The sequence below is a fragment of the Pleurodeles waltl genome, chromosome 7, assembly GCF_031143425.1.
Source record: "Pleurodeles waltl isolate 20211129_DDA chromosome 7, aPleWal1.hap1.20221129, whole genome shotgun sequence".
NCBI lineage: Eukaryota > Metazoa > Chordata > Amphibia > Caudata > Salamandridae > Pleurodeles > Pleurodeles waltl.
Window position 1 is genome coordinate 971,961,411 of NC_090446.1, and position 22,591 is coordinate 971,984,001.

Genomic DNA, 22,591 nt, shown 5'->3' on the forward strand with positions numbered 1-22,591 from the left:
ATATCTGGTTGCTAAAGGCATGCTCGCCTCAAATAGTTGTAAAGCTCCTCAAGACGTCGGCCAACCTGTTGATATTGTTCAGTCTTTCCATCAACATGCCGAAGTCACAGCTGGCTGCTTTGCAGAGGCTCCCTTTCAATAGAGCCATCCTGGATGCAGTGCTTTTTTTTTTTTTTTTTTAACATTTCCTCATCCTCAGTGGGTCCAGGACATTTGAGTTATGATCCTAAAGTTTCAACCTTCTGTCTTGATCTTAGTGAGAGCAGCTCTGAGACCTGGCTTTTTGGCATGTGGCATCCTGCTCCTGGACCACACTAGTTGGCACATGCAGGCTCTGCAGTGGGGTTTGAAGCCTCAGGCTCACCACCAAGGGAACCTGTCAGATCACATCCATGTCTCAGAGGAGACTGCCAAGGGAATACAGTGGTTGTTGCCGGAGTGCAGTCTGACGGTGGCTGACCCTTCTCTCTACCGCACCCAACAATTGTGACGGATGCATCGTTGATGTGTTGGGTCATCTGGCAGAGTTGGAGATTCAGAGAACTGTGGTCTTCGGTGGAAGCCCAGCTCCACATGATGGTGTTGGAGCTGTGGACTATACGCTTGGCACTGACAGCGTTACTCTCATCCAAGGGGAAACAAATTAAATTTCTCACAAACCACACACCCGCTATGTTGTATTGCAACACACAAAGCGGAGTGTGATTGTAGGTCTTATGCCAGGAATCTTTGTAACTTTGCAAGAAGCAAAATCGCCAGGGCGTCTCCCTGCTTGTATACCACCTTACCAGTTCTTTAAACACCAGAATGAACTCCTCCGATGTTGCATAGCTGATCACAAATGGCAGCTTTATTCAGCAGTAGCACAGGGCATCATCTAGCTAAGTGGAGAAACCTAGCTCATCTTTTCACCACTGCAGGGAATGTGCACTGTCCAGGTTTTGGCGTGCTGAAGTTCTCAAGGCAGTTTTTACTCAGGGATGCCTTTCACTTGGATTGTAGCTTGGATCTCTTGTATGCCTTCCCACCTTTGCTTCTCCTGCTCGGAGTTCTGAAAAAGATCATAAAAGGGCGGGCCCAAGTCATCCTAGTAGCTCTGAACTGGGTGAGGAGAGTGTGCTACTCTGAACCTTTGGACATGAGCATATGTCCTCTAAACTGGCTGCCCCTTTGGGAGGACATCCTGTAGCAGCAGCAGAGCAGGGTCTGTCAGCCCTTTTCGTCTATCTAATGAGCACTCCATTTTTCAATTGCCTGATGCGTTTCTTGATAGTACAGACTCACATGTTCCCAGCAAACCATTACTGATTCCATTGCCAGACATTTATTTTGTTCTCACTTGTCTCATGTTTGCCCCATTTGAACCAATGCACAGTTCTTCCCTGTGTTTTCTTACATTCAAAACGGCATTTCTTATTGCGATTACTTCAGATTATTGCATGAGCGTATTGCAAGCTGTTGGTTCAGTAGCCATTTACCAACTTTTTTTCAGATAAACTGGATCTTCTGAGAACAGCTGTTTCCTCCGGAAAGGTTGTCATTCCTTTCCATATAGGGCAGAACATCACCTTGCCAGCTTTTTCACTTACCGAACTTTGGTAACTGTTTGTGATGGATAATCTATCTGGCTACAGAGTCTTCACTGCCCTCCTGTCTCCCCTAATAAGGATCTAAGTTAGATGTTGGCACAGTGTCACCTGCAATTTGTTGTAAGTGATCCAAGTCTGCGGGCGGAAATGGAGAAAGATTAAGAAACTGACGTTAGCGCTCAGGGGTGGCATTTATATGCAGCTGTGCTCCGTCACTTCCTGGGTGGTACAAAGTTATTGAGGATCCATATGGTGCCACCTGCATGCGTGTATTTAGCATTTCTGGAAAATCTCTGTGTTCAGTCTTGCACCTGGGAATATTCTTAAGGTGAGGAATCTTCGGTTAGATGGGGTATCCACCAGAAAGAGTGTTATTGAGTGCAAGTAAGTTGTTCTTCTCTGCTACAGATGTTCACAGAGCTAATGTGTGTCCAAATGTGTGAGACCATTGGCATTTGTAAAACTCCATCTGCAGAACATTATCTACTTGATAATTGTATATCTTGCTGAGCCTGTTGTAGTCAATATAAAGCTTTTGGAATATGGAGAAATGTAATTAGATAGAAATGAAGTGGCACAGTTATGTTGGAGTCAATTAGTTGGAATAACAGGGTGCAAAGGGAGAAAAGCAATGTGACTTAACTGAGCTGGTCAACATCTTAGTGCAAAAATAAATTGTAGAGTCAAGAATGTGCATGTGAGTAGTTGATATGTTCAGCAGCGGATTTAGCCACGTTAGCAGAGCTGCATTGAATCTCATTTCTTGAAAAATCTAAGGATGTTAGTCAAGAGTGAGGTGCACAGGCAGAGGGTTCTCTGTTCATGCTCAGTACTGTAAGTGTTGTTTGGGTCTTACCATTGTAATAGGGACTGTTGTTAGACAGAGTTAAGGTGCAACACCAGAGAGTTGTGGTATCCAAATAATATAGCAGCAGAGGTTGCTACAACGTAGCTTCGATGAGCATTGGCCGATCTGTCAGAGACCTGTATACTGTTGTAGCTGTGGATACTGCTCAGTGTATTGACAGAGCTCTGTGATGATCTCAGTCCAGGTTTAGTGGGGATGCTGCCAAAATAGACTGAACAGTGATTCAGTGTGGAAAGAATGTGCAGCTTGAGCAGTGTGTGGTATAGTGATAATTGAGGGCTATTAATTCCTGGCAGTAGGAATTCTGTCGGACTGCCCACGACATGCTGTGGAATCTCTGCCCTTGCATGTTGCTGTCACTGGAGTTCTGTCTTGGCAGTGGGCTGCGTGGGATGGGAGAATATCTTCAAAGGTTCTGGAGAACTTAACCTGGGGGAGGAGATTTTACTGTGGCTAGTCATAGAAAAAGGTGCCATACATGTGGATAAGAATAGCGTTATGGATGGCATAGTACTCGCCCCCATTCCTCAAGTCCACCTGAGACCATTTAAGAGTAATAGAGTAACCAGTGATCTTTCTGTACTCGACTTCTTTTCCCTGTTTATCCTCCTTTTCTTATTGTTTGTCAGTCGTGTGATGACGTACCGTGAGCACACAGCTTGGGTGGTGAAGGCACACCTGCAGACACATTCGGATGGACATATAATGAGCGTCAGGTAAGACTTGTTTGTGGGAAGGGGGCTTGGTGTTTAGGGGTCTCTTAGAAGTGGGACAGGCAATGATATGTTTGGGGCTGAGAGCTTAGATGTGACCGAAGGAATATTAGTGTGCAAGCTGGACACTTGGATGCAGACTGAGGACACGATGCAGGCTGAGGGTCTTAAGGGTATGGTGCTTGATGAAGGCTTTTAGTTCACTTACAGGCTGCAGGATCAAATGTTGAATGTTGTTCTCTACTGTGGTTCACTGTTTCGTTCTGGAGGCAGCTCAACAGGCTCAAGAGGGCAGCTGGGATGATACGTTGCCTCACCCTAAGAGTATCAACTGGTCTGCAGACAAATGTTTCACATATGTACACGTTTAAGGTGAGTATTGACCTCAGTTGTGTATTACATGTCTTTAACCATATAATCTGATTTTGAGATAAACCATCCTTATGGGAGACTAATGCAAAAAACAACAACGTTATGGAAAGAATTCTTGAATTAATTTCAGCCCCTGGCAATCTCTTGGGGTGCATGCCAGGCCAGCGTTTTTTGCCCACTGTACCACTCTAAAGAAAGATCTGCCTTAAGCAAATTAGTTTTGGTCCTGCTCTAAGAGGAACAGTTCAGCCCCATCTGCCTGGCCAGGTCCTTTCCAGATGTGACCACAAGCACCGTGAGACCAGTTGTGACCTTCTTTATGTCTCTTTAGTGAGTTATAGCTTGAGTCCTTTGGCACAATAAGCACGGGACCCACCACAACATGAAATTTGCCCAGGCATATGGTGGGGTTAGGGTAGTAGACGTCACTGTCGGGGCACAGAAAGACTGCATTCCCCTAAAAATTGGCTAAACTATTGAAGTTAAAAAGCTCATCAATAAATACATCTATTTTCCCCTACTTAGCAGCAGTCTAAGGTGGCACTGGGATGCACTTACAGTTGCCAACTTGGTGGTGTTTGAGGGACAGGGTAACCTGCAGGGAGAAAGAAAAAAAGAGAAAGTGAGAGAGAGTTTTTTCATACATAGAGCATTTTTTGTTTTGCCAATAACTTGAGCGACGCTTGACAAATCTTTGCAAAATTTTCAAAATGTATACTTTAGTCGGTTCAACTACTTTGTTAAAGGTTTTGGGGAGATTCGTCTAGTGGGGGCCGAGAACAAGGGGGGGGTCCCAAAACACTTTTTCCCCATTCTGTCAGTTGGGTTTTTAACACAACTACAGTCCGAACTGCTGGACGGAATTACACCAGATTTAGCAGAAAGCTAGCTCTTGGTCCAGAAATAGTGCTTTTTGTGATTTGATGTGTATCCCTTTAGTTGTTTTTATAGATATTGAAGGTAAAAAAATACAGATATCTAGGGACGTGGATCCTCCATGAAACCAACTGTCCTGTGCTGATAACTGATTGGCTGGCAACAATTCAACATGTTAGTGTTGGCAGCCCTTTTGGGACTCCGCTTCAGCCGAGTCCCATGCAAAAAATGTTTTAAAAAAAGAAAAGGAGCCGGGGTAGGGTCACCCTGAGCCCCTAGCCTTGGTCTGTGGGTCCCTTACGGGCCCCGACAGGACTAAAAAGCATTTTTTTTTTTTATCTCAGCAAAATCCCTAGATCCGGATTCACAGATTTTTCAGAGATTTAAAAAAAAAAAAGGGCGGTCTCACGCCCTCTTTATTTGACCCCTGGGTGGACCAGATCCTGGGTGATTGAAAAAGGAGTGGGGTGCACAAGGCCCTATCCTTGGGCTTATGTTAGCCCCGGGGGCCACAGCCTACTTTGGATGATTACACAAATATATTGGGGTGGGGGTGCGGCCTCCCCAGGGACCGCCACCTCCCTGGGATTAAATGTTTATTTTATATGTGGGAAGCCTGTATGGCCTCCCCTAAAGCCCTGAGGACCACCATCTACCTGGAGCTAAATAATAGGTTTGTGCAGGGGGGGCACAGCCCCGGGGACTGCTACCTCCTCTGGGCTATTTATTTAAATTAATCGGGCCACACCCCAGGTACAGCTACCTCCCTGGCTGTTTACTTAAATTAAGGGGGGCGGGCATCTTACTGACACGGTTCAGATCTCGGAGGGAACTGCAAAAGACCTGCAGTGGTGGTTAGTGAACTGCGTTTGGGTCAGATGCAGACTTCTCTCCCTTCCCCAGCCAGAGCTGACAGTAGTGACAGAGGCGTCACTTCTGGGATGGGGCGGCCACCTGGGAGAGGTGAAGATCAGAGGCCTTTGGTCTCTGGTGGAATCCCAACTCTATATCAACTTACTGGAGCTCTGGGCAATCTGACTTGCAATGAAAGCAATTCCTCCTGTTATAAAAGGGAAGATAGAGCAGGGGTTCACCGACAACACCATTGCAATTTGGTACTGCAACAGGCAGGGCGGTGTGGAGTTGTGGACCCTTTGTCAAGAGACTCTACGTCATTGGACATGGCTGGAACAGCAGGTCATAACCCTGGTGGTTCAACACCTGGCAGGTTCTATGAACGCCAGGGTGGATGAACTCAGCCGTCGATGCTTAGCAGATCACAAATAGTATCTTCACCCAGAGGTGGCGCAAGGACTTTTTTAGCAGTGGGGAGAGCATTGGTTAGATCTGTTCGCCTCCACAGAGAACGTGCAATGTCAGCAGTGTTGCGCGTTGGAGTTTCCAAGGCAGCAATCGCTCAGAGACGCTTTTCGTCGCGAGTGGAGTTCAGGCCTCCTGTCTGCTTTTCCACCCATACAACTTCTGCCCAGAATTCTCAAGAAGATCAAGAACGACCAGGACCAAGTAATCTGACTGGCTCCAGATTGGGCATGGAGCGTCTGGTATCCAGAGCTTCTGAAATTGAGCATCGATCCTCCGATCAGGCTTCCCCTTTGGGAGGATCGTCTGTCACAGCAGCAGGGTTCGCCACCCGAACCTGTCAACTCTTTGCTTTCATGCGTGCAGATTGAGCGGCGGGAGTTGATGGCCTATGACCTTCCTCCTGAAGTCTGTAAGTGATTGTGTTGGTGAGTGGGTGCATAATTGTCTGTATGGGTTAGTGAATGAGTGCCTGTATGGGTGAGTGAATGAGTGTGAGTGTCTGTATGGGTGAATCGGTGTGTGAATATTGGTGAATCAGGGAGTGCATAACTGACTGTATGGGTGAGTGAATGGATGAATTAGTACCTTTATGAAAATCCTGGTGGCAAGGCCACCGGTGACAGGGAATTCCTTCCCTGTCACTGGTAGACAGCCCCCCCCCTTGTATCCCCCAGTTCAGCCACATCACCTCCCCCCCCTTCAGCAACATCGTCACCCACCCTCTCACCCCCCTCCCCTGTCGGTGGATCACCTTACCTGTTCCAGGGAGAAGGTCGTCCGGCAGGGAATGGGTGCTTCCACCGCCAGCAGCGCCCCACCACCAGGACACCGCCAGGCCGTATTATGGCCCATAATACGGCGAGTGGTGTCTTCCGGCAGGGCGGTGGTGGAACCGCCAGAGCGCCTCTGCCCACCAGTATGACTACTGCTGGATTTCCGCCCAAAGTGTGGCAGAAATCTGGCAGTACCCATGATATGGTGGTCAGGAGACTGCGGCTTTGACTTAATGAGGGCCTTTATCTCATATTTTCTTAAATGTTGCTTACAACTTTGGCTGAAAAAAATAGTAGGTAAGAGTTAGTAAGTTTGAATTGCAGACTGCTGTCATTGCACTCTGTCCATCCAGTTTGAGTCTTTAAATATACAGTGTAATGTCCAGATGTAATATTTACACCTCTGTGAAAGATGATAGCCAAAGTACAGTATTTCTTCCAGAAATTGATATCTGTCCAGGTTCAAGGTTTGTAATCTCAGTCTCTATCTTTGTGTCATCTTCTCTGCATCGTTGAAACATTGCTATAATGTATTTAACACTCCTTCGTATAAGCAAAGTAGATAATACCTTAGATATACAGCTTTGACAGGTCATATTACTCACTCTATTTTATTAGTTTATCAAAAGACACTTTTAGTATCAGGCAGAGTTAAGTACAGAAATCGCTCAGATTGGATTTCAGTTGTAGATGTGAGAGAGCAATCTTCACACTCATGGTTCCATGTATAACTCAGTCCAAATATGTCATCAACAGTTACATCTTCGTCTTTTTAAACTCCAAGGATTGCCATAATAAATTCCCTTTCATCGTGTTGAACGTTTAGAGTAAATACTACAGATCCACTCTATTTGTCTACTAGTTGTCTTATGCCTGAAGCAGAATGTATTACAGTTCTATCATGAGATAAGTGTTGAAGAGAATTACATTGTGCTGTGCACAATGTGTTCCTAGGTTTGTCTTGGATTGCATTTACAACATGCGGTAAATGGAAGAGAACATTTAGAACAACATTAGCATAGCAGTTTACACCAGTAATGTTATCCAACTGGTAACCTACAATTTCTCCATCTTTTTCCATTTTAATTTCTTGACACTTTCTTCTTCAGGTTTCTTTTCAGTCCTTTCTGTAATTTTATTTGATTATTTTGTTAGTTTCTGCCTAGGTCTTAATACTTGTTTTTCATAAACAGGATACTTTCCTAAATGAAGAGCCTATTTACTTATTAAGCTGTTGTACTCTCTCACACAATTTACATCTGCGCTTCTCAAAATCAATCAGAAACAAATCAGATAATGTTCGAACTCATGACAATGCCACATATGACATTTCTTCTTTAAAAACTGTACTTACGATATTAATAATTGCATTATCATCACTTGAGACTTGTGGATCATTACGGGTTTCCTAAGACAAACTGGAAACTGTTTCCGTCTGACATACAAATCTTTCACAAGCAAAAAGTGTACAACACATTGCCCAATTTGCTTTACGCCATCCACCTGATCAAATTTTATAGCTTTGTCTGATCATGGTTTATAGCTCAATCTGACCAGGGTTAGGAAATTGAATGGCACCATTTACCAATCGTTCTACATCTTAATGACGTCTTAAAATTACTCTACCTTTTCTACAAACATGTAAACACTTCTCTAGTCCAGCAGTCCTGGAAACAGATTTCTCCAAAGAGTTAAATTTATCTTGTAATTTTTCCCTCAGCAGGACAGTTACTCCTTTGTGGTCCATTTTGTCAGTAGTAGTAATCTCCAAAATGTCTTCATTCTCGAACTTTAATAATTCTTCATTAAATACAGCACACACTTGAAGTGTAGGATTCAAAGAACCTATATGTTTTCCCTCTTTATGAAACGTATACATTAGCTCTGCTGCCGTCTTCTCAGAGGAAATGACTTTTTTAACAAGTTGACTTTCCAACATGAGTTTGACCTCCTTTGTCAGAATTTCTACTCTAATGTCCTTTAGAATGTTGCCATAATCCGTGTGAGAAGCTTGGTGCATATTTTTCGCAAGTTCCTTGTATTGCAAATGTTGTAAAATGTTGACATTGCCAATACTTCCTAATGACTTTCGTGTCCCTACATGTGAAAGAGTTTTTAAAAAAAGGCTGTCCTTTTACAGGAGTAAGTTGTAGTAGGTCTCCAGTAAACAAACAAATGCTTTCCTCCAAACAAGATGTCATAATCAGTTTTTAATATCTCATGCATTCGCAGGTGGACAAAAGCAAGCATTAGATTTGAAACCATGCTTACCTCTACAATAGTCAAAAGCTTCATTTTCTTCACACCTCTTGCTACTTCAATGCAAGCTTTACCAGATAACATCTGGTATTCCAGTTTATTGTCATGTTCTACAGGTAGAATAAGTAGTCTGTGTAATAACTCTGTGCTTTTTGTAAGCAAGTAGAGAAAACTTTGCTTAAAAAGCTCTTTCCAGTACCAGCCTGACAACTTATATATAATAGTATTGGCTTCAATGGTGAACAGTTACATTCCTTTTTGTCATGTCATAATCCATGTTCTATTGTATCTTTTACTTCAGTGTAAATCTCTTTCTGCTCATTGTTTAGTTGTCCTGCTAGTTGTTCCAGATATACTGATTCCTGTCTAGCTTGTCCCTTGGCAGTTTCCACTTCATTCATAGCAATTGCAGCTTCATTTTCTACAATAGATTTTCCAAGAGGATCCTGGCTTGAAGGTGCTGAACTTTGGCAGCTTTGAGAACTATCCATAGCTACCTCAGCAGCAATCATTTCTTCCTGTTGTAGCTCATTATTTAACATCTGTAATTAGTTTTTTTTTTCCATCATCACACATAAGCTTTATTCGGTCAAATGTAACCATCAAAGCAAACAATCGCAGCTAAAATGACAATAAATGCATAATAAATACAAGATTAAGGTAAGATTAAACAATCAATTAGTCATAAAAAAGGGTAAAAAAACATGTATGCTACAAATCCTTAGCGTACTTCCCCAATAAGTTATCTAATGGCCTATATAATGATAAGAAAGTATCTCTCATTGTCATCCGATATGCATCAAACAATGGATCACGATAATCATAAAATTATTATATAAAATCAGTGTGTAAATACATTTAAGAACAATAATTACTTGAAGATAGATCATTTTGGCTTTTTAAGAGGCGTATACGTATGTGCCATGCGGCCGCAAGGAACTTGCTGACCGCACAGATTTAAAAAATGGGGGTATCTCTCATCATCAGTCTCAATGCATCTTTACAATGTCTCATACCCATATTCCTACAGGCTGAGCGGATCCACTTCCGCTGAGCTATCCCATAAGCAGGACGAATAAACATGAAATGTACTAGAGTTTCCGAACTACAGTTACAACTGGGACATAGATCAGTTGTCAATGCAAGTCGCCACATACTAGTAAAAGACCTCAAAGGTAAGCACCCATACCTGAAGCGAACATACAAGCTTTTGCTTAATAAGTCGGGGATTAAATCCAGGAATTGTTCAAAGTGAGGGTGCCATTTGAAGTGAAGAAATTGGGATGTCAGTCGACCGTGTGATGTACATATCAAGTACCTGTTCCTGACGTAAGACCAATAAACTGATTTCAGATGATGTTTATGAGCCCTCCTTAGATTATAGGGTTGACTCCAAAAGTCCCTAAGTCCCAGAATGTGAAGCCATCTCACAATATAATTCAGCCAAGGAGAGTGCATTAGGTCTCTCTAAGATATCTTGTCGAGACTTCTGGTACACAGCTAATTCCGGGGTAGTCCAGATTCGTAGCCAGTAGAGTAGGGGTCTTAGGGCTATTACGTCAGAAATGCGGAAGAAACCAAGGTCCAGGAACATTGGGATCAATGGGGTGTTACAAGGGCAAGCCAAAAGGGATCTTATAAAACTATATATAAAAAGATAATTTGCTAACTTTTGAAAATGCCCAAATCTCTGCACCATAAGATGCTGCACCCTGGGCCTTCACTAGAAAGATTTTGATAGCTGAAGAGACAGCTTTCGCAATGGTAGATTTATAAAACCGCAAAATAGCCCCAGATCTATGTGCTAAAAGTGCTGTACTCTTGTCAACCTGGGCCTCCCATTGCATATTGTTACTTATTCTTACCCCAGGTAATCGATAGAGCTTACCTTACTTAAGGGAGCCCCATTGAGTAAAATTGTACATCTTTTGGTGGGGCCATAGCCAAAGGTCATAAATTTGGTTTTACTAGAATTATGTTCCAATCCATAATCTGCGCAGAAAGCGCTGAATCTATCCACTAGGACCTGCAGGCCCATAGGAGTTTTGGAAATTAATAGTGAATCATCAGCAAATAACAGGATCGGAATTTTTTTAGTTATTCAGGGATGGAGCATTCATTTTTACAGTCAGTTACAATTCCAACCACCTCATTGATAAATAAAGAAAAAAGAGTGGGAGCAAGGACACAGCCCTGACGTACCCCCTCCTAATATCTATTTGATCCGTAAGTTCCCCCTGGCTAGCCCATCTCACTCTTGCATAGGTATTCTCATGTAACCTTTGGATTAAATACACTAGGTTCCACAGGGCACCAATTCTGTTCAGGACTTCCCATAGCTTCCCTCTAGGGACAAGGTCAAAAGCTGATCCTAAGTCCACGAAGACGACTTACAATTTTTGTTTTGCTAAAATGACATATTTCCAATATAGCAAAGAAAGCCTAAAGACCTGGTCCATCGTGCTAATTTTTGGACGAAACCTAGCCTGAAGAGGGCCTGAGTGTCTTGGACCCATTCCATGAGCCTGTCTAAAATTTGCTTAGAAAAGATCTTTTGCAAATTATTGATAAGACTAATTGGTCTATAGTTGCCTGGTGAGCCTACATCACCTTTTTTTATATATGGGGAGTATTTCCGCCCCAAGCCACATGTCCGGGATAGGGCCGCCTGCTGCTATGGCGTTCAATAGTGTATTTATATACCACGTCCAGATAACGGGTTCAGATTTGAACATTTGAACAAGTCCCCCGGTATCTTATCAGGACCGGGAGCTTTAGCTGGTCTCAAGGATTTAATGGCTGCTGTGGTTTTAGCCAGCGTGAAAACAATATCCTACGCAGAGCCTTCAACAGAGAGTCTACATTCATCACCCCCATTACATATAAGGCCATGTTGTGCAGGGGCAGCTTAAATCTCTGAAAAATGGGCCACATTCTGGCTGAATGTGTATGGTGATTGTGTTGTTGCCCCCTCTATACCTACTGGCCAGCAAACTCCAGAAGGAACCATCATGTCGATCTGTAAGTAGTTATTGAACATGGGACACTTAATAGTATCTTTCACTGCATTAAAACAATCTTCATATCAATCATAATCCCCAAGTAATTCCAATTCAGTAAGCCAAGGTTTGAGCAGTTGAAATGCTAAATAGAAAAATTCTCTTTTATCAGGAGTTTGACAGCTGAGTTTTTGATGGTTAATTATATTTTGTTTTTCATGTTACACTAAGCATCAATCACATCCACGAACTGCATATTCTTCTTCTTCTATGTTTTCACTTACATGACTTCTATATCTGTAGTTTTGAAGAATTTCATAAAGGCACAGACTTCCAGGTGTGGACTACTGCTTGGATGGTATGTGTCCAACATATTTGATTTCACAAGGTCTGTACCTTCTGAATCAAACTCTGCCAGGTACTGGATTTCAGGAAAATACTTTAATATTCTGTTTCTTGTAGTAGATAGACCTAGACTTACCCAAACAATTCCTTTGGATTTTGAAAACAAACTTGTTGAACTGAGTCTGTTACAGACTTTTTAGGACCACATTTCCCTATGGGAAAGCCTTCTCAAGATGAAGGAATACCATTTCTTGCTAAGTGTCTTCTCTCCAGAAATCTCCTCCTGCATCTCCTTCATCTCAGTTTTTTCAGATTTTGTAAGGTACGATGTGACATTCCGAGCTACAGCAATGTCTGCAACAAATTGAATTCCACATTTTTTTAAATGACAGGATTGTAGTCATTGATGTATTTGGATTCTTCTGTTCTTGTGAAATGATATTTGTTCCCGTGTCAGTGTGTGTCTGACTGAATACATGAAGTTGTTTACTCCTCCTTTTGAAATGAAAGCTTGTGGAAATCCAAATCAACATCTTGAGTAAAAATTTCCTTTGGACCTGTATGTACGACGACAGTACTTCCCACACCTGGAAGTGTGAAACTTGTTCTCTGAGAACTTTTACAGCAGTGTGTTTTGGTATGGTACATGTGACATGTTCTAAAAAAAAAAGACAACACAGACTCATCACTTTCGCTCCAAAATTGGGTGCATCTTTTATCCATAGTAGAATGTGAATGCTAGAAGCACCTGTTGCCTGGTACTCTTTCCGCCAAAAGAAATCACCTTTTTCTCCAAGAGGAAGATTGCTCTTGTTGCACATAAAAGCAAGCATAGCTTGGAGCCTGTGGTTGAAATATTTGCAAACATTTGCCGGATCTAATGGGCACAGTTCCTCCAGCTGTTATTATATTGATGTCTTTTATATTCGAGTTTGCCTCTGAAGAATTCAGTGAGGTCATCCCTCGCATATTCTGTGCAACTCAAGGTGAAACATCAGGTTGGTGTTCCCAGGTTTCACAGCATACATTTCAGTTCTCCATGGCGCCGGAACCAATATTCATTAGTACCCCGTTGGCATGCTATTAAATTAATCGAGTTGTATTCTAAGTTCTCAGCCTTTTCGTGAACTTGGTTAACAAAATCTCTTCCAGACATATTTTGAAGATTAACTGTTTTTTTTAATGTGATTCATTGCATACAAAAGTCCAGACAAGCAACTCTCAAAGAGAAGTTGAAATATGTATGGGGTACACTGTCTGAATCTTGGATACTCTGAATGATCGATATTCAGCTGCTGGTATTTGTTTGGGCCAGTCATCATACCGACCTCCTACTCCAGTGGGAAGCAAGTGTGGAAAACAGCAAGCCTCCAAACGTTTTTCCACACACTTATGGGAGCACCTTTAGCTTTGTTCATTTGGAAAAGGTCAATAGTATCACCAATCCCTTCTTTTGAATGTAACAGATGGATGCTGTAGTGATCATAAATCTTCTATGATTAGGATGGATCTACTTTTTCTATTGTCCACCCTCTGGCAAACTGTCATCATCAACATTTGGGACATGAGGTTCAACATCAACATTTTTAGAATATACATTATTTTGTACCAGGTATAATGTTGCTTGTATAACTTTATTAGCATCAACTCACTCTTGCCAAATTGTGTTATTCTTACTTGGTATACCATTTGCCAGGATAATAAGTGGCTCTTCTTACAGTTTCAACATTTTTTTAAAGTGTAAAGGCAAATATACTCTCTTCCTTTAAGGCCTTTTAATAACTCTGTTGGATGCAAATCACCTGTTTTTGGTTCCAATCGTATAATTGCTTGCAATGGATGTACAGATTGTATAAGGATAGATTCATATACATTTAAGTCTCGTAGTTGACCTGGAATAGTGACAATTTCCAACCTGTTAAACACTGCTCTTGTTGGTGTTTTCACATCCTCCAACTTATCATAGCAGTACTTGCTTATTACTTGCTGACTGGACAACTCAAAACGCTCCTCAGCAAATAAATAAGCAGTAAATTCTTGCCACTTTCTTCCCCGTCAGTTTTGGAATATACATCTACATTTCGTGTTTGACTTTTATAGTGAGTGTGTCAACAGCAAATGCAAATATAGTTTGGCTTCTCAGAACAAGTTGTATTAAACTTTATAATCTCTTCTTCAAAGTTGTCAGTAGCAACAACCGTGCTCTCTTTGTCAGTAGGTATACCAACAAATTCCTCATTCTCCCTATATTCCTCTTTAGGGCCAAAGCCCTGAAACTACACATCCTCACAAACCTTTTCTACCTCTTGTATGGTACCGTGCAAAAGTACTCTATTCACTTCTCCTAAACATAATGCTGGGCTTGTTACAAAGTAAAGTCTTCTTACCAAACTTCGTATTTTTGAATGGTGTGCTGCCAACATTCTAAAATGATGAAAGGTGCTCTGGCACATTTCTTTGGAAAAACATGCTAATGAATGTCCTTGTAAATTAGTATGCTCTCTTTCTTTGCATGTATCTAATCCTTGCAAAATTCGTATCTTTTGCTTGAGACGTCTACATTGAAAGTCATGTATATAAATTCTTTATAAATCTATAGGCTGCTGCTGAATTCTGCAAATACTGCTAAAGTTCCATTTGTAAATGGGTCCCTGTCTATGCCATCCTTGAACCTCTTCAGCTATCACCTCTTTCATATTTCTAGGAACAATCTCTTCCTTTTCAGTGGGACTGCCATTCTGCATCTCATAGCACCTTCATTAAATAATTGTTATGCACTTGAGGTATGCTTCCATTCACCAGTAAAGATTTTGCAAAAATTACTTTTAATAATATATCTTTTCCTTTGGCTGCACCTTTTCATCCATGACACTGTTCTGTCCAGTGTTTTCATTCTTTTCAGTATCAGTACAAAAAGCGTCCTCTTTAAGGAAAATGCCTTATCAGCTATATCCTCAACACATTTCTTTTGTTTCTCTACTTGTGTTCTCTTTTTATACTGCTTCATATTTTTCAGTGCGTTCAGGATTACCCTTGCACAGAATATTTTTGCTTTAATGTCTTTGAACTGTTGCTATCTTCTGGTTATGCTGTCTCCTTTCTTCACTGTGTCCTTACTCTTCATTTGGTGTGATTCTTGTTTGATTTGAAACTTTTCTTTCTATTCAGCACGTGTGTTCCCATATTCTCCCTTTTGTTTCTCTGTTGCAAGTAGATAGTATGCTTTTCTGATTTTCTTACGTCTTTCTTTTTTTTCGGCATTGTAGATGTATGTTTTTAATATAAGTAGATATCTGAAAACAAAACAAAAATATCAACACATTTACATCAAATACTGTTCTCTGTATATTATAAACATTTAATTACAACCAAAACAGTCACTTTACTATCATGTAGACACTGTACATATCTTACTTGTTATGCCTAATGCAGATAATGTGAGCCTCTGCTCTTATATACATCAATGTATAATTCACTGTTTCACTATATACATCAGTATGTGATTCAGTATCCCAATGTATGTATATCAGTGTGCTTCTAAATCTTATGACATGCATCCCTTTATGTGTAGATACATTAGTTTGTACAAAACTGTTATTCTCAATATATCATCATATGCATCCTTCTATACTTGGGTGTGCCAGTTGATGCATACAATTGTGCATGACTGTATTACTATGTGATTTAGTGAATCAATGTATGTATAATTCTCTCACTATGTGTGCTACTGTATACATGAATTTCCGGTTAGTGTGTCAGTTTATTCATCAGTGTGTGCTTGTATTTATTATGTTATATAGGAGTGTTTATCTCTGTATTTTAGAATAAGATTTAGAGTGTGAATGAGTGTTAGTGTGTGTGCATAAGTGTGGGCCTTGTTTTCTAATAGTATGCCTTACTGTTTCTCTGGGAGTCTCAGTCAGTATTATACTGAATACATCAATGTGTACTTAAGTGTGTAACTGCATGGGTTAGTATGACCTTGGATATTTTATCACATACATCAATGTGTGTTTGAGTACGTTACTATATTCTTAAGTGTGGCCTTGCGTACATTAGTGTCTGCATCTACTTGTCCCTTGTTGTGTTAATATTTACATAAGTCCATCCCTAGATGTGATTGTCTACATCACTGTGTATGTGTGGATATATCTGTATGTTTCAGCCTGCCTCTGGATTTATCAGTGTAGCCATGACATTGCAACTATATGCATCAATATGTCTCTGGCTATCTCAGTATTAGTGTGTACCTGAGAATCTTACTGTTTGGATAAGCGTATGCTGGGGTGTTTTGTGTTGAAATATCTATGTACATAGGTTGTAATTTATACAATAGTGTATACACGGCATTTAAAGCCTTATAACACATAGATTCCTCTAATTCGCAATACTGTATAAAATGTTGTTCCATAGGTGTTTCTTGTGGTGTTCCCATTTAACACTCTTGGAATATGGGAGAATATGATCAGGGCACTGGAATTATGCAATTATGCGATCATAGCAATTTTTGTATAATTACAAATTTGCAGCATTTGCCACATAATCGATTATATGCTGCATAACCTTCAGGTTTTAACAAAATAAGTTATTTGTATCTCAAACGGTTTAAAAGTTACTAAAAATGCACTACATGTGTTTGCTGCTCAGTGGAAGGCCCTTTGCAAAGTTACATTTGTGTTGCTATATTGCTATATTTGTGAGTTAAACTGGTACTAATAAGGTCAAACAATACCTAGACAATCTTAATAGTAAAATAATGCAATCAGAAAATGTCAGCATTATGCCTCATAATTTGCCTTTTTTTGCTGCATTATTTACTCAACCCTGCCACATAATTCCAGTGGGCCTGAATATGATCCATTCCCAAATTTGCAAACCTGGAAATGTCTGACATTCCTACAGCACCTCATGACTGCACTAAAACTGGTAGAACAGATACAAAACATGTTTTTCTGACAATTTGTTCCTCTTTGTATGTCTGGTGAATTGTACACCCCACACAGAAAGAGCAAAACACCTGGAATTTTATATATATATATATATATATATAGATAGATAGATAGATAGATAGATAGATAGATAGCGAAGTCTTATTTTATATTAGCAGTCATCCATACAACTTAGATATCCTAAAAGTATGGTAGAAGGATGTCTGTTTTGCTCCTAGATAGCAGTTTCTGTGCAAGACACTGTAGAAATACAAGAATGTATCATACCTTCTTCATATGGAGCAAACCTTTTCTATGTATATTTTCTATAGACACAGTGTATTGCTGCAAAGGCATGTGCAGTAGTACCCTGTGCCAAAACCTACAAATGAGGTCCCACACTACAAAAGTGAGAAACTACTAAAGCAAACTATAACTCTTAACTGGTACACTTTATAGCCTACATATACCATGAATTACATTTCACTTAATTTAATTTAAAAAATCCTGTAAGTGCCTAAAAGTGTTTAGAAACAGAAAGTGGAGTTGCCTTTATAAACATGTTGTATTATATAAAATCACAGCTTGCAATGAAGTAGTGTTCCTTATTTTGTCATACAATAAATGTCATACTATACATTTAAGTAACAGCTGCAATACCTGTCACTATCTCATGCAGTATACCTTCCTATATCTTACATACATTTTTATTCATCCTATTTATGTACACAACAGTGATTATACATGTTATAACATGTATGTTGCAATTTACATACCTCTTAAATAGTTTTCATTTATTTATAGTTAAAATAGTTTCACAATGTCTTTTGTAGTCTTTTCTTTCTGTAAGCTTGAAACCTCAGCATAAGATTGGTACTCCACTGTCACACCAAGGTAACCTTAATGGTAACCTTTTTCAGCTTTTCTCTGAGTGGTATTGGGGTGGTTAACAAATCAAAAACTGTCTTTCAGATTTATTTTCTATGACCCAACATGTGAATGGTTACTGTCTTTCAACCCTCTATTTGCCATCCATATAGAAGGGCAGTTTGCTAGTGCATACCACTGGAGTTGCGACTTCATCGCGGTTCCCCGTGTAAGTTCATGACAGAGTTGCGACTCCGGCCCGGGGTTCAAAAATGGACTAATGATTGTTTTTCAGTGTATTTGCATGCACATATAGTACATACTTATAATACCGACTTGGAAAAAACATGTTTTCAACTCGTACCCTACTAAAAACTCCTTGTTTCTACAATATCTGATAGAGACTTCTAGTTGCAGATTCCTTACCTTTGAATTTCCCCAGGTGTCAGACTGGATCCGGAGATTTTTCTTCAAGCAGTATCTCTGCACGCCGTCAGGTGGCGTCGGTCGACTCTGCGGGCGTCATTGGCGTTGTGCTCGCCATCGTATATAGGTGACGCCGCAATCGTATATAGGTGCCATCCCGGCGTGCTGACGTCAGTTCTTTTCTTTCCACGCCAGCCTACGCGCAGATCTGGGGAAGAGCTACCTCAGTAATTTTTTTACTACGTTGTCATTTTTGTCGTATTTTTGACGAGTTCATGGATGCGTCGGGGGATGTGCCGCAAGACCGGATTCAAGCCCTGCGAATCTATGTCGGTGACGGATCCGCACCTCGTGCTCTTATGGTACTTGGAGCGCGTTCACGACCCAAAGTTGTACTCCGAGTGTCGGGCCATGAACCCAAAGGCTTTTTAGGGAGCGGTCCCTAAAGCTCATGGAGGCTTGACACTCGACTCTGTGGCCCTCACGGTCCCGTTCGAGAGGAAGGTCTTGAGATCGGCCGCAGAGTCACCACCACTCTTCGTCCTCCAAGTCATCATGACATTTGGTTCACAAAAAGAAGTAAAAAAAAGACAAGCGTTCTTCGACTTCACCCCGTCGATCAGATGATAGGACACAGGAAGAGCGTCAACACTCTTGGCCTCTGTCAACAGAGCCTCCTTCTGGGTCGGCTCCGTGCTTCCCCAACTTTTTCGGGAGCCCGAGCCACCCCCGCCCAACTCAGAGAATTTTTACGAGGCCATATATCTCATTTTTGGGTGGTCCGACCCACCTTCAGAGCCTTTCGGCACAGGTGAGTCGGTTGGGGTCTCTTCAGTTTCAAAGCCGTCGGCTTCGGCCTCAGATCCAATCGCGGGTCCGTACCGACGCTGGTCGTGCCACGGCGACTTTCCCCGGCATCGGGTCAGACATCGACGCTCCCGACGTCGATTGGGGCCACAATCGACGTAGATCCCATCCACATACCCGACGACCCACAGCCGGACCAATTTCGATCGGCGCAGATTCCGTTCTCTATGGGCTCTCCTGGGCCCAGGGTTGATCCAGAACCTTATTCTTGTGGGTATGGATACGGGGAGAGTATGGAGGGGTCGCTGGACCCTTTAGAATACCAGCTTGACCCACAATGGACTGGGTGCAGGATTTGGGTGATGCGAGTGGACTAGACACCTCCCCTGACATTTGTATGCTCTCACCTCCTAGCGTGGCTCCGGAGGAGGGTACTTCTTACTCTATGGTGGTTAGAAGGGCGGCTGAGGTCCTGGACCTCGAGCTTCCTTCTGTGGAAATTAGGCCTATCATCCTAACCGACGAGCTTCAACCGGGGTCTTAATCTTCCGAGCCCCTTTTACCCTTCAATGAAACACTGACAGACGTCCTTTTGGGTACTTGGTCCAGACCCAGCACCGGGGCTCTTGTGAATAGGACGATTGCCCACCGCCATCGGCCTGCACCGTCAGACCTGAAATTCCTGACCCAACACCCCACGCCTGAGAGCCTTGTCATCCATGCTTCTTCTTCATCTGGTGCATTCCCTGCCGCACCCCAGGGTAGGCAATCAAAAAGACTGGATAATTTGGGGAAGAAGTTGTTTTCTTCCAACAGTCTAGCGCTGCGGTCCGTGATCACCGCATGCCTTTTGGGCCGCTATTCCCATACCCTCTGGGATATGGTCGTGCAAGTGCTGCCTGCAGAGGAGGCCCGGACTGTCCTGTCCCACGCCGTAACAGATGGGAGGGATGCAGCTAAGTTCATGATTCGTTGTGGACTGCCTACGACTCTGGGCAAGATCGGTTGCATCGACGGTGGCATTGAGACGCCACGCCTGGCTGAGAACGTCTGGCTTTTCAGGGGATGTCCAGCAATCCTTGATGGACATGCACTTTGATGGCACACGTCTCTTTGGAGACAAGGTGGACTAGGTGCTCGAGCGCTTTAAGGATTCCCAAGCCACGGCTTGGTGCCTTGGCCTTGCGCCCGCACCTAGACCCCAGCAGTCCGCCTTTCGCCCCTTCCATGGCTACGGAAGGAGCACCCAAATGCATTCTTTTCCACTTGGCCACAGACCCGTGCATGCTGTACAGGCCTTGCGCGTATGCGGGATCCCACGTTCCAGGGGATCAGGGAGCCAGCAGGTCGCCCAGTCCACCCCTGTCCACTCCTCAGCCTCCAAGCCTTCCTAAACCACAGGTACATCAGGAGCCAGTAGGTGGCAAGATACGCCATCGCCTGCCCCAATGGCAAGCCACTACCTCGGACAGGTGGGTACTCCAAATTGTCCGAAAGGGCTACTCCCTCCCCTTCGCGACATCTCCTCCAGCCATGCCACCTTCATACAGTCTGATATCGGAGCACCATATGGCGCTTCTCCGTGAGGAAGTCCAAGCCGTTTTGTTTTGTTTAAAAGCTTGTGCTTCCCTCCATTATAACCACCTCACATTTTGAGAACTGCTTCTCCTGAGTGCTGCTGCTCTTACTTTTCAAAATGTTCAGAATGTGGATTGTAGGACACAGCTATGTTTTTGGGCTAATAAGTATGCTAAAAGGAGTGGTCATGCCTAATGTGAATATTACTTGGTTTGGCCAGAGAGGGTTAAAGTGGCAGCAGTTGCTTCCATTGGTTGAAAGCATTAGAGATAGCCAACCCCCTCACCTCATGATTGTGCACTGTGGTGGAAATGACCTAGGAACACTCACTGGCGTAGGACTGGAAATCATGTTGAAGGATACCTTTGCACAACTGATGTCACTTTTCCCTCAAACTGTGTTGGTGTATTCTAACATATGTCAAAGACCGAAATGGAAGTGGTAAAATCACTTCTGGGCACACATTGACAAAGTCAGGAAATATTTTGTTAAAACTGTTTCAGCATACCTAAGAGACCACAACATGGGCTGTATTTACAATAATAACCTACGCTTTGACATACCAGAATTATATACAAGAGATGGTGTTCACTTTACAAATGAAGGCAACAGGGTTCTTCTTAGTAACTTCAACCTCTGCATCCGCTCTTATGTGTAACAATCATATACACATGATTAACACAGAGGCTCTTCTTAGAGCCACCTTCTTCCTAAACACTACTTAATTGTGGTTAAAAAATCTAGTTTATATATTTTTTTCAAACCTTTTGGAGTCGTGATTCCATTGCGACTAGGCACGGGGGAGCCACGCTGAGTGCTGCGGCAGAGTCGATACTCTACGATCATGGCCAAAAAAAGGCCTTTGATCTTTTTAAAGCTACCAAAGTGTCTCTCACACACCCTTGAATAGTCCCCCTGGGGTCCAAGTATGCAGTAGCATGATTGTCTAAGTGGATCTATGACTGAATGTGTCAGTCTCTCAGTAGGTCTATCAATCTGTGCATAACTTGTTGGGTGTGTGAGTGGGTGTATGAGTGGGTCTGTGACTGGGAGCAGAAGTGGGTCAGTGAGTGTCAAATTGGATCTGTGAGTATGTGTGTCAGTCTCTGAGTGGGTCTGTGAGTGAGTGCATAAGTCTTAGTGAATGTGAGAGTCCATGAGTGGGTCTCTGAGTGGGAGCAGGAGAGGGTCTATGAGTGGGTGCGTGAATGTGAAGTGGGTCTGTGAGTGTGTCAGTCTGAGTGGGTTTATGAGTTGAGTGCATAAGTCTCAGTGGGTATGTGAGTGGGTACATGATTGGCTCTCTGAGTAGTAGCAGTAGTGTGTGAGTGTGTGCATGAGTGTGTAAGTGGGTATGTGACTGAGTGTGTCAGTCTCTTAGTGGGTCTGTCAATGTGTGCAAAACTTATTGGGTGTGTGTATGAGTGGGTGTGGGGAGAGAGAGCAGGATCTGTTAGTCGGTGCATGAGTGTCAAATTGGATGTGTGAGCGAGTGTGTCAGTTTCTGAATGGGTCTAGGAGTGAGTGCATAAGTCTCTCAGCGGGCGTGGGTGCATGAGTAGATCTATGAGTAGGAGCATGAGGATCTGAGTGGATCTGTGATTGGGTGCATCAGTATGTGAGTGGGTGTGAGTGTGTGCTCCACTGTATGAGTGCATATGTAGATGTTAGAGTGTATGGGGCTGGATCTCTGTGTGGGTGTATCAGTGTGTGACTGTGCATGTGAGTGGCTGCATAACTATTTATTGCTCTGTGAGAGGGTAACAGACAGACTGAAAGTGTCTGTGAATGGTCTGCTTTACTGTGTGAGTGTAAATGTGTGACTATACCTGGGGGGGCGACTCTGTAATCGTAGCCAAACAAGGTAA

At 42.5% G+C, this 22,591-nt stretch overlaps 1 protein-coding gene across 3 annotated transcripts in view; it reads left to right on the forward strand.

Annotated features, from left to right (window-relative positions):
- RPTOR (regulatory associated protein of MTOR complex 1) overlaps nt 1-22,591 on the forward strand; it is a 1,432,785-nt gene that overhangs the window by 1,375,770 nt on the left and 34,424 nt on the right. For all 3 annotated transcript variants that reach the window (XM_069199733.1, XM_069199735.1, XM_069199734.1), the window contains one exon: nt 3,087-3,173. In XM_069199733.1, coding sequence (XP_069055834.1) covers nt 3,087-3,173 — 87 coding nt within the window. The remainder of the gene's footprint in view (nt 1-3,086; nt 3,174-22,591) is intronic.